This window comes from Mytilus edulis, chromosome 3 (genome assembly GCF_963676685.1).
Source record: "Mytilus edulis chromosome 3, xbMytEdul2.2, whole genome shotgun sequence".
Taxonomy (NCBI): Eukaryota; Metazoa; Mollusca; class Bivalvia; order Mytilida; family Mytilidae; genus Mytilus; species Mytilus edulis.
The window spans coordinates 105,425,291-105,445,619 of NC_092346.1; the positions used below are offsets into that span (position 1 = coordinate 105,425,291).

Sequence of the window (20,329 nt, forward strand, 5' to 3'; positions counted from 1 at the left end):
TGAGCAATACCACACAGCAGTTGTAGGTCACTGTACAGTCTCCAACAATGAGCAATACCACACAGCAGTTGTAGGTCACTGTACAGTCTCCAACAATGAGCAATACCACACAGCAATTGTAGGTCACTGTACAGTCTCCAACAATGAGCAATACCACACAGCAATTGTAGGTCACTGTACAGTCTCCAACAATGAGCAATACCACACAGCAATTGTAGGTCACTGTACAGTCTCCAACAATGAACAATACCACACAGCAATTGTAGGTCACTGTACAGTCTCCAACAATGAGCAATACCACACAGCAATTGTAGGTCACTGTACAGTCTCCAACAATGAGCAATACCACACAGCAATTGTAGGTCACTGTACAGTCTCCAACAATGAACAATACCACACAGCAATTGTAGGTCACTGTACAGTCTCCAACAATGAGCAATACCACACAGCAATTGTAGGTCACTGTACAGTCTCCAACAATGAGCAATACCACACAGCAATTGTAGGTCACTGTACAGTCTCCAACAATGAACAATACCACACAGCAATTGTAGGTCACTGTACAGTCTCCAACAATGAGCAATACCACACAGCAATTGTAGGTCACTGTACAGTCTCCAACAATGAGCAATACCACACAGCAATTGTAGGTCACTGTACAGTCTCCAACAATGAGCAATACCACACAGCAATTGTAGGTCACTGTACAGTCTCCAACAATGAGCAATACCACACAGCAATTGTAGGTCACTGTACAGTCTCCAACAATGAACAATACCACACAGCAATTGTAGGTCACTGTACAGTCTCCAACAATGAGCAATACCACACAGCAATTGTAGGTCACTGTACAGTCTCCAACAATGAACAATACCACACAGCAATTGTAGGTCACTGTACAGTCTCCAACAATGAGCAATACCACACAGCAATTGTAGGTCACTGTACAGTCTCCAACAATGAACAATACCACACAGCAATTGTAGGTCACTGTACAGTCTCCAACAATGAGCAATACCACACAGCAATTGTAGGTCACTGTACAGTCTCCAACAATGAGCAATACCACACAGCAATTGTAGGTCACTGTACAGTCTCCAACAATGAGCAATACCACACAGCAATTGTAGGTCACTGTACAGTCTCCAACAATGAGCAATACCACACAGCAATTGTAGGTCACTGTACAGTCTCCAACAATGAGCAATACCACACAGCAATTGTAGGTCACTGTACAGTCTCCAACAATGAGCAATACCACACAGCAAGCTATAGGTGACCTTGAAATAACAAATGCAAACAATTCAAACAAGAAAGTTTATAGCCTGATTTATGTTAAAAACTATAAATGTGAAATAAACATGATATACAGCAACAAAAGATAACAAAATACAAACACTGAATAACAGACTCTAGACTTGGGACAGACACATTAAGATATCTACATCAACAATATACAAACACTGAATTACAGACTCTAGACTTGGAACAGACACATTAAGTTATCTATAAAAACAAAATACAAACACTGAATAACAGACTCTAGACTTGGGACAGACACATTAAGATATCTATATCAACAAAATACAAACACTGAATAACAGACTCTAGACTTGGGACAGGCACATTAAGATATCTATATCAACAAAATACAAACACTGAATAACAGACTCTAGACTTGGGACAGACACATTAAGATATCTATATCAACAAAATACAAACACTGAATAACAGACTCTAGACTTGGGACAGGCACATTAAGATATCTATATCAACAAAATACAAACACTGAATAACAGACTCTAGACTTGGGACAGACACATTAAGATATCTATATCAACAAAATACAAACACTGAATAACAGACTCTAGACTTGGGACAGACACATTAAGATATCTATATCAACAAAATACAAACACTGAATAACAGACTCTAGACTTGGGACAGACACATTAAGATATCTATATCAACAAAATACAAACACTGAATAACAGACTCTAGACTTGGGACAGACACATTAAGATATCTATATCAACAAAATACAAACACTGAATAACAGACTCTAGACTTGGGACAGACACATTAAGATATCTATATCAACAAAATACAAACACTGAATAACAGACTCTAGACTTGGGACAGGCACATTAAGATATCTATATCAACAAAATACAAACACTGAATAACAGACTCTAGACTTGGGACAGACACATTAAGATATCTATATCAACAAAATACAAACACTGAATAACAGACTCTAGACTTGGGACAGACACATTAAGATATCTATATCAACAAAATACAAACACTGAATAACAGACTCTAGACTTGGGACAGGCACATTAAGATATCTATATCAACAAAATACAAACACTGAATAACAGACTCTAGACTTGGGACAGGCACATTAAGATATCTATATCAACAAAATACAAACACTGAATTACAGACTCTAGACTTGGGACAGACACATTAAGATATCTATATCAACAAAATACAAACACTGAATAACAGACTCTAGACTTGGGACAGACACATTAAGATATCTATATCAACAAAATACAAACACTGAATAACAGACTCTAGACTTGGGACAGACACATTAAGATATCTATATCAACAAAATACAAACACTGAATTACAGACTCTAGAGTCTAAACTTGGGACAGGCACATTAAGATATCTATATCAACAAAATACAAACACTGAATAACAGACTCTAGACTTGGGACAGACACATTAAGATATCTATATCAACAAAATACAAACACTGAATAACAGACTCTAGACTTGGGACAGGCACATTAAGATATCTATATCAACAAAATACAAACACTGAATAACAGACTCTAGACTTGGGACAGGCACATTAAGATATCTATATCAACAAAATACAAACACTGAATAACAGACTCTTGACTTGGGACAGACACATTAAGATATCTATATCAACAAAATACAAACACTGAATAACAGACTCTAGAGTCTAGACTTGGGACAGACACATTAAGATATCTATATCAACAAAATACAAACACTGAATTACAGACTCTAGAGTCTAGACTTGGGACAGACACATTAAGATATCTATATCAACAAAATACAAACACTGAATAACAGACTCTAGACTTGGGACAGGCACATTAAGATATCTATATCAACAAAATACAAACACTGAATAACAGACTCTAGACTTGGGACAGACACATTAAGATATCTATATCAACAAAATACAAACACTGAATAACAGACTCTAGACTTGGGACAGGCACATTAAGATATCTATATCAACAAAATACAAACACTGAATAACAGACTCTAGACATGGGACAGGCACACTAAGATATCTATATCAACAAAATACAAACACTGAATAACAGACTCTAGACTTGGGACAGGCACATTAAGATATCTATATCAACAAAATACAAACACTGAATAACAGACTCTAGACTTGGGACAGACACATTAAGATATCTATATCAACAAAATACAAACACTGAATAACAGACTCTTGACTTGGGACAGACACATTAAGATATCTATATCAACAAAATACAAACACTGAATAACAGACTCTAGACTTTGGACAGGCACATTAAGATATCTATATCAACAAAATACAAACACTGAATAACAGACTCTAGACTTGGGACAGGCACATTAAGATATCTTTATCAACAAAATACAAACACTGAATTACAGACTCTAGAGTCTAGACTTGGGACAGGCACATTAAGATATCTATATCAACAAAATACAAACACTGAATTACAGACTCTAGAGTCTAGACTTGGGACAGGCACATTAAGATATCTATATCAACAAAATACAAACACTGAATAACAGACTCTAGACTTGGGACAGGCACATTAAGATATCTATATCAAAAAAATACAAACACTGAATAACAGACTCTAGACTTGGGACAGACACATTAAGATATCTATATCAACAAAGTACAAACACTGAATAACAGACTCTAGACTTGGGACAGACACATCAAGTTATCTATATCAACAAAATACAAACACTGAATAACAGACTCTAGACTTGGGACAGACACATTAAGATATCTATATCAACAAAATACAAACACTGAATAACAGACTCTTGACTTGGGACAGACACATTAAGATATCTATATCAACAAAACACAAACACTGAATAACAGACTCTTGACTTGGGACAGACACATTAAGATATCTATATCAACAAAATACAAACACTGAATAACAGACTCTAGACTTGGGACAGCCACATTAAGATATCTATATCAACAAAATACAAACACTGAATAACAGACTCTTGACTTGGGACAGACACATTAAGATATCTATATCAACAAAATACAAACACTGAATAACAGACTCTAGACTTTGGACAGGCACATTAAGATATCTATATCAACAAAATACAAACACTGAATAACAGACTCTAGACTTGGGACAGACACATTAAGGTATCTATATCAACAAAATACAAACACTGAATAACAGACTCTAGACTTGGGACAGACACATTAAGATATCTATATCAACAAAATACAAACACTCAATTACAGACTCTAGACTTGGGACAGACACATTAAGATATCTATATCAACAAAATACAAACACTGAATAACAGACTCTAGACTTGGGACAGGCACATCAAGATATCTATATCAACAAAATACTGAATAACAGACTCTAGACTTGGGACAGGCACATCAAGATATCTATATCAGCAAAATACAAACACTGAATAACAAACTCTAGACTTGGGACAGGCACATCAAGATATCTATATCAGCAAAATACAAACACTGAATAACAGACTCTTGACTTGGGACAGCCACATTAAGATATCTATATCAACAAAATACAAACACTGAATAACAGACTCTTGACTTGGGACAGCCACATTAAGATATCTATATCAACAAAATACAAACACTGAATAACAGACTCTTGACTTGGGACAGACACATTAAGATATCTATATCAACAAAATACAAACACTGAATAACAGACTCTAGACTTGGGACAGGCACATTAAGATATCTATATCAACAAAATACAAACACTGAATAACAGACTCTAGAGTCTAGACTTGGGACAGGCACATTAAGATATCTATATCAACAAAATACAAACACTGAATAACAGACTCTAGACTTGGGACAGGCACATTAAGATATCTATATCAACAAAATACAAACACTGAATTACAGACTCTAGAGTCTAGACTTGGGACAGGCACATTAAGATATCTATATCAACAAAATACAAACACTGAATAACAGACTCTAGACTTGGGACAGGCACATTAAGATATCTATATCAACAAAATACAAACACTGAATAACAGACTCTAGACTTGGGACAGGCACATTAAGATATCTATATCAACAAAATACAAACACTGAATAACAGACTCTAGACTCGGGACAGGCACATTAAGATATCTATATCAACAAAATACAAACACTGAATAACAGACTCTAGACTTGGGACAGACACATCAAGTTATCTATATCAACAAAATACAAACACTGAATAACAGACTCTAGACTTGGGACAGGCACATTAAGATATCTATATCAACAAAATACAAACACTGAATAACAGACTCTAGACTTGGGACAGACACATTAAGATATCTATATCAACAAAATACAAACACTGAATAACAGACTCTTGACTTGGGACAGACACATTAAGATATCTATATCAACAAAATACAAACACTGAATAACAGACTCTAGAGTCTAGACTTGGGACAGACACATTAAGATATCTATATCAACAAAATACAAACACTGAATTACAGACTCTAGAGTCTAGACTTGGGACAGACACATTAAGATATCTATATCAACAAAATACAAACACTGAATAACAGACTCTAGACTTGGGACAGGCACATTAAGATATCTATATCAACAAAATACAAACACTGAATAACAGACTCTAGACTTGGGACAGACACATTAAGATATCTATATCAACAAAATACAAACACTGAATAACAGACTCTAGACTTGGGACAGGCACATTAAGATATCTATATCAACAAAATACAAACACTGAATAACAGACTCTAGACTTGGGACAGACACATTAAGATATCTATATCAACAAAATACAAACACTGAATAACAGACTCTAGACTTGGGACAGACACATTAAGATATCTATATCAACAAAATACAAACACTGAATAACAGACTCTAGACTTGGGACAGACACATTAAGATATCTATATCAACAAAATACAAACACTGAATAACAGACTCTAGACTTGGGACAGACACATTAAGATATCTATATCAACAAAATACAAACACTGAATAACAGACTCTAGACTTGGGACAGACACATTAAGATATCTATATCAACAAAATACAAACACTGAATTACAGACTCTAGACTTGGGACAGGCACATTAAGATATCTATATCAACAAAATACAAACACTGAATAACAGAGTCTAGACTTGGGACAGGCACATTAAGATATCTATATCAACAAAATACAAACACTGAATAACAGACTCTAGACTTGGGACAGACACATTAAGATATCTATATCAACAAAATACAAACACTGAATAACAGACTCTAGACTTGGGACAGGCACATTAAGATATCTATATCAACAAAATACAAACACTGAATAACAGACTCTAGACTTGGGACAGACACATTACGATATCTATATCAACAAAATACAAACACTGAATAACAGACTCTAGACTTGGGACAGCCACATTAAGATATCTATATCAACAAAATACAAACACTGAATAACAGAGTCTAGACTTGGGACAGGCACATTAAGATATCTATATCAACAAAATACAAACACTGAATTACAGACTCTAGACTTGGGACAGGCACATTAAGATATCTATATCAACAAAATACAAACACTGAATTACAGACTCTAGACTTGGGACAGGCACATTAAGATATCTATATCAACAAAATACAAACACTGAATTACAGACTCTAGAGTCTAGACTTGGGACAGACACATTAAGATATCTACATCAGCAAAATACAAACACTCAATTACAGACTCTAGACTTAGGACAGGCACATTAAGATATCTATATCAACAAAATACAAACACTGAATAACAGACTCTAGACTTGGGACAGACACATTAAGATATCTATATCAACAAAATACAAACACTGAATAACAGACTCTAGACTTGGGACAGACACATCAAGTGTTATGTAACATGCCGACTATCAATAAAGCTTTGAATTGAATTAAGAATGTGGCAGGGTTATGCATGTTTACAGGCACACCAACCTCCCCTAACTTGGGACAGTGGTGCAACATTGCATTATAAGAACAAAGTATAAAAATCAGTTGAAAAGGGCATAACTCATCAGATTGATACACAACACAAAAGACACAGATCTGTCATATATTTCACAGGAACGTGATAACAATGTCATTTACTACCAAGCTTAATCTAGTACTGCTATAGTGTTTCAAATTCTTAAATGTTACTTTCTGTATGTCACAAAACAAATACCTTTAAAATGCTTTTATACGAAATTTACATTTTCATCCTTAATTACAAGTGATGACTTTTTCTGGTTATTCCAAACCAGCGACAAATATTTAGTTCTATAAAAGTTCTGTTACTGTTGCTGAAAGCTAATAAGTGCCATGCACAAGAAGGGGAAAGTTCTGTATTTTTCACTTTGTAAGTCTTTGTTAATGCAAAAAATCCATAAGCATAGCTGGTAATCCAGTGAAACTGCACAGTTGTTTGTATCCAAAGTGAGACCTACAAGACTGTAGGTCTCACTTTGGATACAAGGTTTCAAGTTTCTTTTAGATTTGATCTTTTTTATGATTTGTTTTGAAATTTGTCAAATATTTGTAGGAATTTTAACTTGTAGTAATATAGGATGATGGTAAATATTATTTACTTGAATCCTGTTGTTTTTCTTCTTATAATTCTAACTAGAGGCTCTGAATAACTCTAGCTCACCTGGACTTTTTGTGCATTCTGGGCATGTCTGTCACAAATACATAAATACTCAGACCGTTTCACATAAAGCCTTCATACTTGGTAAGATTATATGTTTTCATAGATGAATGACCATGCTATATTGTCAGTTTTATATGAAACTTTTTCTGGAGTAATGGAACTTTGACCATTTTCTTTTATCTATTGTACTTGTAACAATGACACATTCTCTGGTTCTGTTTATACTTAGAGGAATTAACCATTTTGAACATTTTAACATGCATGGCACTTTGCAATTGATTTAGTATATTGACAATGCAACTCCTCAGAGACTTTTCCAGAAATATCCCATATTTGGTCGAATATTAGCCACCATTTGAACACCACATTAAACTGTCATTCTGATCTAACCAATTGTACAAGAGTTATATGACTGACAATTTTTGGAGTATTTTGACAGTGATATCAAGTGAACACATTTCATCTATAGCAATTTGATAGAAACCTGTTGGACTTTGCCATCCTGTGTAGTTGTCATTTTGATATTACCATTTTTACGGGAGTTTTTATAACTTTACCATATTTAAACCATCTCACCACTACAACACGTGGCAACATTTAGTTTTATTCCTCATTTTAACAGAACTGGGGACATATAGCTACAGCATCACAATCTTGTTTATCACTAAGATCGCTCTTTTGTTGATCTTGTATTGCTGTTCATTCTAGCTGCTTATTCATTGGTTAAATGAGATAAGGTGTATTTATTTGAATCTATTAATTCTCATTGTACAAGTGATGTAACAAGAAAATATCAAAATATTTTATTAAGCAGATACAAAGTTTAAAAGTGTCTAATCAAGGAATGGTTGATTGTATAATATTCACAGATAAAATACTTGATGATGTTCTTGACACCAATTTTGTTGTCATTGAAGGTTCACAAATCAACTGTTTTTACCAATTAGCAAAGAACACCAATTAACCATTTCTTGGTACACACTTCCTGTACATTGTTGACATCCATAACATTCCATATTTCACACATTTTATAAAGAACAAATCTTATATATTCAATAATAAAATGATATTCTAATAACATCTAAATAAATCCAGAGTATATAACTAATATATAAGCTTTAATATGAAATAGACATTTCCTTAAGTACATGAATAATCACCACTGCCATATGCTTTCAAAAGAAATAAACAGCTGCACCAAGAGCACATGATAGCTTGTGAATATTGAAATTATGCGAAAAATAAAAGGTAATATTAAACTAGAGGCTCTTAAGAGCCTGTGGCGCTCACCTTGGTCATTGTGCATATGATACATGTAATATAAGGCAGACATTACCTGTGAATGGGGACGAAGTATGTAATAATATGAATTATTTTTTTAAATTCAAACATGTTTATAAAAGAAACGGAAATACCGTAACGTTTCCTATTTTGGTTCTGTTGTTAGGGTTTAAGTTGTGACGTTATTTAAGTTATGACGTCATATTCAATGTAAACAAAGAAGCGCTGTCATCAGGTAATGTTTTTTTTATAACAAACAATTTTTAAAAATGAATTAGTTTTGAGTTCCTTTCTTAGACTGATAAATATACATTTTATTCAAAGTCTCATGCAAACAAGACCGGAAACGGAAGTAGATTCCCCCGGAAATTCAAAAACGCGACATAAAAATGTTTGAACGACTTTGAGTTCATTAGTACAAAGAAAAATTCGGAAAATTTTCCCGATTTTTTTTTTTTTTTTTTTTTTTTTTTTTTTTAATTTTCTACTGTAATATTAGGGGACTTCGTCCCCATATTAACCAAAGGACACAGATGGATTCATGACAAAATTGTGTTTTTGATGATGGTGATGTGTTTATAGATCTTTCTTTACTGAACATTCTTGCTACTTGCAATTTTCTCTATCTATAATAAACTTGGCCCTTTAGTTACAGAGGAAAATATTTTGTATAAATTTACAAAAATTTACCAAATTAATGAAAATTGTATAAAATTGACTATAAAGGGCAATAACTCCTTAAGGGGTCAACTGACCATTTTGGTCATTTGACTTATTTGAAGATCTTACTTTGCTTAACATTATTGCTGCTTACAGTTTATCTCTATCTATAATAGTATTCAAGATAATAAACAAAAAACGGCAAAATTTCTTTAAAATTGCCAATTGGGGGGCAGCAACCCAACAACCTGTTGTCCAATTCATCTGAAAATTTCAGGGCAGATAAATATTGACTTGATAAACAATTAAATTCTTCGTCAGATTTGCTCTGGTTTCAGAGTTATAAGCCAAAATCTACATTTTACCCCTATGTTCTATTTTTAGCCATGGCGGCCATCTTGGTTGGTTGGCCGGGTCACCGGACACATTTTTGAAACTAGATACTCCAATGATGATTGTGGCTAAGTTTGGTTTAATTTGGCCCAGTACTTTCAGAGGAGAAGATTTTTGTAAAAGTTAACGATGACAGAATACAACGACAGACGCCAAGTGATGAGAAAATTTTTAATAATCATAACCCAGAGGATTAGATGTGAGGTAATTTTGGACAAATTCAGATGAACATACAAATAAAATATTGAAAAATAATGGTGTTAACAATATTGAATCCAAAATAATAAGAAAAAAAGACTAGACCAGTTACACTATGCAAACCTATAAATGTTAATTATAAATAACAAAAACTTAGCATGGCACCTCAGTAATATTTAAACAATTTTGTACAGCTAAAATAGTTTATACATGTAACATATAGAAAACCAACAATATATATATATATAACATAAAAATAAAAAGTAGCTATACCTGTAGCACTGTCAAATAACTAACTCAAGTAGCTATACCTGTAGCACTATCAAATAACTAACTCAAGTAGCTATACCTGTAGCACTATCAAATAACTAACTCAAGTAGCTATACCTGTAGCACTATCAAATAACTAACTCAAGTAGCTATACCTGTAGCACTATCAAATAACTTAACTCAAGTAGCTATACCTGTAGCACTGTCAAATAACTTAACTCAAGTAGCTATACCTGTAGCACTATCAAATAACTAACTCAAGTAGCTATACCTGTAGCACTGTCAAATAACTAACTCAAGTAGCTATACCTGTAGCACTGTCAAATAACTAACTCAAGTAGCTACACCTGTAGCACTGTCAAATAACTAACTCAACTGAAATATACAAGTGGATTGCTCTCAATATTCACTGATATTATGTATAAGTCTTTATTTTGTATTGATGGAATAAGCACAAAACATACAGGGGGGCAATTTGAAGTCTTTCCCTTATAATACCATTTCTATTCCATGCAATCTTCTAATGGCCTAATTAATCTATCTTATATAATTATATTCACACTGTTTCCTCAGTCTTAGTAAACAATGAACATTAAAAACATAATCTATCAAGATTCAATTGAGTCAATGTAAAAAAATAGTATAACTTGACCAATTGCCTACATGTAGAAAGTATAATTTCAGAAAACGTCCAAGAGTCATGTTTCCATTAAAAGGGGATAATCTGAAACAAATGTTTTAACCTGTATTGCATCATACACTTATCAATAAAATATCAGCTAAATGGAATATAACAAAATAAAAACCCATACATCTGTTAAATATTTGTATGATGATAATGATATGGTTACCATGGTTACTGGATAAAACATTCAGGCTGACAATGTTAAAATGATATGGTTACTGCATAAAATATTCTGTTAGCAATTCTATCCAGTTGTTTTCATGGTTACTGAATAAAACATTGTTTAACAATTCTGACCAATTGTTACCATGGTTACTGAATAGAACATTCTGTTTAGCAATTCTATCCAGTTGTATTTCTTCCCATGAAAATAACAAAAGCAAAACTCATTTCTCAAGATATATAGATAATACACACAAGAGTGCACACGCTGAAATGTCTCGCCTTCTTTACTAATTATTGATATTATGTTGATAGTCCTAAGTATAAAGCTTTATTAAAAACTGTCACATAAACTTAGCATTAACCAAGATAACTAAACAAAGACCAATGAACCATGAAAATGAGGTCACGGTCAGATGAACCATGCCAGGCAGACATGTACAGCTAACAATGCTTCCATACAACAAATATAGTTGACCTATTACTTATAGTTTAAGAAAAATAGACCAAAACATAAAAACTTAACACTGAGCAATGAACCGTGAAAATGAGGTCGAGATCAAATAAAACCTGCGGGACTGACATATAGATCATAAAATATTTCCATACACCAAATATAGTTGACCTATGGCATTAAGTATTAGATAAAAAGACCAAAACTCAAAAACTTAACTTTGATCACTCAACCATGAAAATGAGGTCAAGGTCAGATGACATCTGCCCGCTAGACATGTACATCTTACAATCATTCCATACAACAAATATAGTAGATCTATTGCATAAAGTATGAGAAAAACAGACCAAAACACAAAAACCTAACTATAACCACTGAACCATGAAAATGAGGTCAAGGTCAGATGACAAATGCCAGTTGGACATGTACACCTTACAGTCCTTCCATACACCGAATATACTAGACCTATTGCTTATAGTATCTGAGATATGGACTTGACCACCAAAACTTAACCTTGTTCACTGATCCATGAAATGAGGTCGAGGTCAAGTGAAAACTGTCTGACGGGCATGAGGACCTTGCAAGGTACGCACATACCATATATAATTATCCTATTACTTATAATAAGAGAGAATTCAACATTACAAAAAATCTGAACTTTTTTTTCAAGTGGTCACTGAACCATGAAAATGAGGTCAAGGACATTTGACATGTGACATGAGGCATCTATATACAAAGTATGAAGCATCCAGGTCTTCCACCCTCTAAAATATAAAGCTTTTAAAAAGTAAGCTAACGCCGCCGCCGTAGTCGCCGTAGCCGCCGGATCACTATCCCTATGTCGAGCTTTCTGCAACAAAAGTTGCAGGCTCGACAAAAAAACCACTGTGTAATGGATGACATAAATGACTCAAACTTTGATACGTAAATTCTGTTGCAATATCTTACACTTTTTAAAATACAGTTTGTAAGTTTTGCACACATAGTGTTTAATAGCAAGCTATAATATAATACTGGCACTTAATTATAACTAGGTTTCAATATAAATTTACAAGGAGAAATGTGACTAGGTTATGGTTCATCAATAGAGAGCTGCCTCATACAATTGAACAGTTTATTACAGCTGATTATATCAATGAGGTAGAATATAAAACCCAAATCAAGAAAATTATTATACCCGCCCTCATGAACTCTTGCTCATTTGGAGCTATAAACAGTGTTTTTTTCTCTTTAGAAATAATTTACCAAGTGGTTATGTGGGAATGTGTGATAACAGAATGAGTACACCAATGTAAGGCATTAGAATCACAATAACAGTATGAATTGCCAGGAAAACTGCATTTACCTCCATCAAATTGCCAATTAACAACAGCAGTTCTTCAACTACAGTACTGTTATTACATTAAATAACAAGTTGTTTTTAAAAGCAGATTAGCAGATTAACAAAAGGAATTAACAATTTCCCAGTCAATAAGAAATACACTCTAACAATGGATCCATATATGTTGAAAATTAATATGAAAATGATACCAAAAATTAAATAAATCTTGCAAAGATTCTAATATAAAAATGTAACATGTATACCAAACTCTGACAACCTTCAAAAGGTAGCAATCCAACAATTTATTGTTTGGACAATAATGAATAATATTAAGAGAGAGTTGCCTGCTCCTTGTTTTGTATATTATAAGTAAACTCATGCTTAATTCATGGCGAATTTTGAAACAACCCAAGTTTCTATGGTGTTAAAATAACAAAAATATTTTGGGAATACAATACAGTTTTAGATGGTGACGTTTTTTGGTAAGAGAAATCATCACAATTTTCAAAAGGAACTGTGAGTTAAAAAAAAAAAAGGTGGTCGGATGAGGCAAATTTTTTGGTCCTTGTATAAAAGAACTTACTAAATATGTCATTTTTGAAACATAATTTTAAATTTTTCCACATTATAAATTATAAATGACTTTCTGCATTAAAATGACCAGACTATTTCATCTTATTAATTTTCCAAAATAAGCTTAAACTTAAGGAAGAATGGGGTGGGGGTGTCTTTTTCTGAGCAACAATTCTGGGCATATTGCAAAAAATCATTTTCCAATTGAAAAATATTTCACAATATACAAAATAACATCTACAAATTGAAATCTAAAAATTAAGCTATTAAAATTTTAGTGTTGTTAAAAGTATTTGAGATGTTTAGAAAGAATCCGTTCAAAATCAAAGGCAGATATAATCCTTATATAATAACTGGTTTCTTATTTCCATGTATTGTATCAACAAACAAGTTCCATAACCCCAACTTTTAATATTGCAATTGGAATATACATGAACTGGAAGTCTTCTACAGTAGTTTAAGACAAATCTATTGTCAATAAATTAGTCACCCCTACTACCTTAAGTAAGAAAGGATTGAAAATGGTGAATATTTTTTTCAATTTGAGGAGATCACATTAGTCATCTCTATTTTAACCTTGCTTGTATTTTGGGAGGATAACATCTACAACATCTGATGGCATCTCCATTTTAACCTTGCTTGTATTTTGGGAGGATAACATCTACAACATCTGATGGCATCTCCATTTTAACCTTGCTTGTATTTTGGGAGGATAACATCTACAACATCTGATGGCTTTGAAATTATTATGGCAAAATATCAACTGTATTATATCCCCTTAAAAATACTGTTAGCAATATTAGGTTATCATTTTATCTGTGAATTGGAGAGTCCATAACATCTAAGTCTAACAATTCCTCGGACATGGAGCCATGGATTCTCACATACATCTGTGGACTTTCTGAGGTTGGACACGTGATAATTCGGACTGTGTTTGTCCTCCCAGTACCAGCTGTCCATCCGGTCACTAACACGCAGATATCTCCAGAATCAATATACTGTAATTCTTTAGCTATCATTAGACCATTGTTTATTCTGTTATCCACATCATTTATCCATTCTGCTGTTCTCTCACCTAAAAATAGGAAAATATTATAGATTTTATATCTCCTCTAAGAACTTAATTAACATTACCTTTCAAAATAATGTCAAAATAGTATGAAAGGTCTCCTGAATTTCTTTCGTTTTACCAGCATTGTAATGTCTCTACTTATATTACATTATATGAGCTCTGTTTGCAGAGCTTGTTGTTATTTGGTGGTAGAATTTGGTAGAGTACGAACGATAAAAAGTTTTCTGCATTCATTTACTTCAATTGACAATAAAACAATTGACTGATTTTCACAAAGTAAAATTTTCCAAAAATACCGGTACGTCTTAGAGACAACCAACAAATCACCATAACCCCTAAGAACATGCTGACAATCACCATGAACATTGTATCAATCTGTTGTTAACAGAGGCTGACAATGATAATACAACACTTGTATTCCTACCCTAAATAAATAACAAACCACTTTTCCTACATCAAGTTTGGCACTTTTTAACAATTTTTTAAATATTGAGATGCTTAAGAGATTCTACACGAGTTGGTTATGTCAAGGCGTACAGTGATGCCATATGAACTTGTTTAGAGTATAGGACAAGTTTTATTAGAAAGACACATTTCTGAGTGTAACATATATTCTTAAGCATAAGATAAAACTTGTTTAGTAAAAAGAGCTAACTAATGACCTTGATAAAGTATAGGTAATACTCCTCTGTGTAGATGTAGACTTCTAGCTGTGTGAGAAAATCTTGTAATAGCTATGATTACACATGGGGGACGATATTTAGCAATCAGTGCTGCTGACCTGGAACAAATAATATATATATACAATCAGAGCTGCTGACCTGGAACAAACAATATACAATCAGCTTACCAAAATGATACTTAGTTCGACATATATCATGAAGCTGTGATTTTAAGTTGTTGTAAAAAACCTCAACAGAAATTTTATTGAATGCATTGACAATGATAAACCAGAATAATCCTGGTTTTAGTATTTACTATATACAGAACAAATTGTGACCTTTAAAGTTGTATCGATTGTAATTGACTGAAGTAGTTGATTGACAGAATTTTGAAATACTATCAGTCAGGTTTAAAAAACAGCCTTACTGCCACTGTTTAAATTCTACATAATTTCTTTTAATTATATCTACATTGTATATAAGAGTCTTAAGACATGTGCAACAATACTGATATGAGATAGTAATGTGTTTTCTGGTCTTTGGTCGGGTTGTTGTCTCTTTGACACATTCCCCATTTCCATTCTCTTTTTTGATATAGAAATAAGATGTAATAATATGATTGACAAATATTTTGGCATTTGGGCTCAACAAAGGTCTTTTCAATATAAAATTTTTGTAGAACCTTTTTTTATACACATGCTTCAAAAAGATTCTCAATTTTTTACTGATTCATAGAATAAATGTCTTTCAAATTGTGTATAAAGATGAGTCACAAGAAGCACTGAAAAATCTGTTTAGTTTTGAACAACCATTAACTTAATCACCATACCTGCCAGTGGCAGTGATAACAACTATCGCTCTGGCATGACATTTCATTGCGGCTTCAACGGCAGACAAAGCGGCTGTATGTGTGGCATCAGTAGGCTCTGACTCCACCATTACTCTCAGATCATGGAATAACTGATCTCTGTATAAAGCCTGTTCAGCTTCTCTACTCACATTACATATTGTTTGTAATGATTTCAGTGGATTTTTCCCTCTGGCTGTTTCCCTTGACAACATCACACAATCAGCGCCATCTATGACAGCATTAGCAACATCTGCAACTTCAGCTCTCGTTGGACGAGGGTTCTGAATCATACTAGCTAGCATCTGAAAATATAAATGATATCTTTAAAAAAACATATGAAACTTCAAATTAAAAAAAAAAGTATGCATATGTTTTTTTATAACTAAATGGCTAGTTTTTATTATAAAACTTTTGTTCATATACTTTTTTCTCAAGAAAATTCTATAATTTGTCCAAATTTAGAAGAAGTTTACTTTTTTTAATTGTTTGCTTCCAGTAAACAATTTGCCGATATGTCTTCTGTATGCAGTGAACTTAGCATGACCTTTCTTGTAAAATTCCAGTGATCGCAATATGCATGGATCTGTCATTCAATTAAACTATTATCTTATTGTACATGGTATACATGTGCTCAATATCCACGCTTCTTTGTTGATTGTTAATTATAAGGTAACAATCAGTGAACTACTGCTTCAAAACATTACAATTAATTAGCTGACAGAGAGAGGAAAAAAATTGACGATTATCTGATATGGATGCGTAAAAAATGATAAAATCATGCACAGAAGACTAAGTTTATGAAATATACATGCATTGGTTCAAGAATTGGATAAAAATTATTTTTCACCAGTCACTTGTTTCAGGACTTTAAGATTAACAAGTTTATCATGAAAATTTCTGGTACAGTTTTTTTTTGAAGTACACAATAGTTAAATTGATAATGTAACCAAAAGATCTCCTACAAATTAAATGTCAAAAGTAAGCCCTGTGGAATATATGTGAAAATATACCTCGTAATTCTAACCTACCTGTGTTGCACAAATAACAGGCTTGCCCACATTGTTAGCTCTGCCAATCATCATTTTCTGTGCAATGAAAACTTTCTCTGGCGAAATGTCAATTCCCAAGTTTCCCCTGGCAACCATTATACCGTCTGACACCTCTAATATTTCATCATATCTGAAAAAAGATATTTGAGTAGAAAATAATTAACTCTATATTTTTTGGCCGATAAAGTAAGCAAATATTACCCATTTCTACTATAAATTATGTCTTGTGGACAGGATAAGCATATCTCACTGTGTATCATTTTCAGGATTGAATGTACAAGTTTGAAATCCAGATATATAACTAATTAAATAACCTTCTTTATCTTATAATATATTACAAGAAAATTAGTATTTTACAGGAAATTTTAGAAGGTTCTAGTAGTTTATATCATTAAATATAAATATTTGTTAAACATCTAATTCTCATTGTCTGTACTATTGCATTGTTATCATATCTTGATGGTAAAATCAAATTGATACTTCACTTTCCCTATAATTTAATTACCAATAAGATTTCATTTTGATTTTTGTGTTTTTAACGCCACTTTAAAGCACCGCTTTTGGGCTATATCGTGGAGGCCAGTTTTTATTGGTGATGGAAGCTGGCGCTAGTCAATTAAGATTAGAGTCGAGTGCACCTTCACAAGCGGGGTTCAAACTCATAACCTTAGTGTTGACTGGCAAGTGATTACAGTAGAAACTACTTAGACCACTCGGCCACCGAGGCCCCTTTGTTTCCAATAAGACAGTATAATATAAATCTGACCTTTTGATTCCTTCATAGTTCTCAATTTTGGACACAATCTTCATTGTCTTTCCTCTCTCTCCCAGATATTCTCTTATTTCATGGACTAAGGCAGGATCATACACAAAGGAGGCAAATATCATATCTACCTAATATAAACACATTTTAAATTGTATGGATATCATTTTCCTGTAAAATATTTATCTGTATATTAGATATTTAATTAAAATAACATAGGAATTTGAAGGACTAAATGTGAAATGATAAAATTGAATTTACAGTATCTAAAGAAGCAGACATATTTGTTGCCTTATCCATATTATTGTGTACTGTGCTTTTCTTGCCTTATAAGATTTTTTTCTTAAATATGCTCCGGTGGCTGAACTACTGTATACTATCTTTGTATCTCAATCATGTGTAGCTGATGTTGTTCTGTCGGTTTTTTTTACTTAAAAGCTTAATGTCTTGTTGGTTGATGTAGTATGTTGAACATTAATGAGGAGCATTTTAGGTGAATCCTAATACTATTCTAATATGTATATCTTATTCTTCAGTAATGCAGTAAGGAAGTGGCTTATTGAGAAAAAGTTGGTACAGTAGAATTTAGGAAGGGAAATTATTCTCTTCTTTTACATTCAGTATCAAATGAGGTACTCTCTTTGACCCTTTAGATTTATAAGGGTCCTCTTTTGGCTGTGTAAGAAGAATAATCCTTGAATTCATTAACTGGTAGCGCAGTGGTTTACTGTGACAGGAGTCATGGGTTTAATCCTAGTCTGGTACAGTGGTAATCATTTTACAAATCGTAACTTTTCTATTTAGGGATCTAATGAATAATGATTACAAATGATTTATAAAAATAAGAAGATGTGGTATGATTGCCAATGAGAAGATGTGGTATGATTGCTAATGAGAAGATGTGGTATGATTGCCAATGAGAAGATGTGGTATGATTGCCTATGAGACATATTTTGATTGGAAATGGTTATAAAACTTCAGGAGATGTTTTGTAAGAAATGAACAAAGAAGCAAAACTTTACCATATGATATCAATTCTACATATGAAACAAAGCACAAAACTAAACCAAATCATTATACACATGACAAACACACAAAACTTCATGAATTTATATGTATAATGGAATGTACAAAATGACACAACCTAACCAACTCAAATGTACACATCAACAAAAACACAAATGTACATATGAACTAACATTTGGCTGTACACGATTTTGTTAATATGACCAGGCAGTGTATAACAATAATATTTTACTGAACACTACTAAATTTCTCTGTTATTTGGTCTCTAATGGAGAGTTATCTCATTAGCAATCATACAATATCTTCTAATTACATAACACAGAATACTTATAATTACATGATGTTCTAAAGCAAAGTCGAGTTCTTGTTTATCTTGGACTGACAGTTTAGGTTCCTTTAGGATAAGTCTAGGTATAGTCCATAACATCCTTCCTCCTAACTCTCCCGGTTCTTCTACACAGCAATCTACGTAATCTTTACCTACAACAATCAAAGTTAGTTTTATATAATACATTTTGGATAATACATCAAAATGGATGACATGAATTGCTTAATATAAAGCACACCTTAACATTGAAAATTCTTTTAATACAAAAGAGGATAAATCTACATAGAAACTAGACAAAGCAACAGGATACCCTACCAAAATCTCAGAACATTAAATTACCTTATTCAATTAAAAAAATTCTAATTATCTTATTTGATTTATTTAATGTTTTGAAATTTTTAAAAACGATTGGATATATATTTGTGCTTAGCTCTTCATCATAACATTAAAAAAAGTCTAGCTGCAACAAAGCCTGTATATGCTGTGGTGACATTAAAGGGAAACTTCGCAAAAAAATCAAAAATTGATATTATGTCCATTCTGTATAAAAATTCTCAAATTTATAGATATTAAAGTTTTATT

At 32.8% G+C, this 20,329-nt stretch overlaps 1 protein-coding gene across 3 annotated transcripts in view; it reads right to left on the reverse strand.

The window, feature by feature from the left end:
- Positions 1 to 8,789: 8,789 nt before the first annotated feature.
- The window catches only part of LOC139514727 (pyruvate kinase-like), a 32,016-nt gene continuing 20,476 nt past the window's right edge, over positions 8,790 to 20,329 (reverse strand). For 2 of the 3 annotated variants that reach the window (XM_071304356.1, XM_071304354.1), the window contains 7 exons: positions 19,757 to 19,899; positions 18,397 to 18,524; positions 17,610 to 17,760; positions 16,561 to 16,883; positions 15,732 to 15,850; positions 14,690 to 15,072; positions 8,790 to 14,573 (listed from right to left, as the gene is read on the reverse strand). In XM_071304356.1, coding sequence (XP_071160457.1) covers positions 14,810 to 15,072; positions 15,732 to 15,850; positions 16,561 to 16,883; positions 17,610 to 17,760; positions 18,397 to 18,524; positions 19,757 to 19,899 — 1,127 coding nt within the window. In that variant the 3' untranslated portion in view covers positions 8,790 to 14,573; positions 14,690 to 14,809. The remainder of the gene's footprint in view (positions 14,574 to 14,689; positions 15,073 to 15,731; positions 15,851 to 16,560; positions 16,884 to 17,609; positions 17,761 to 18,396; positions 18,525 to 19,756; positions 19,900 to 20,329) is intronic. The other variant, XM_071304355.1, reaches the window with a different exon arrangement.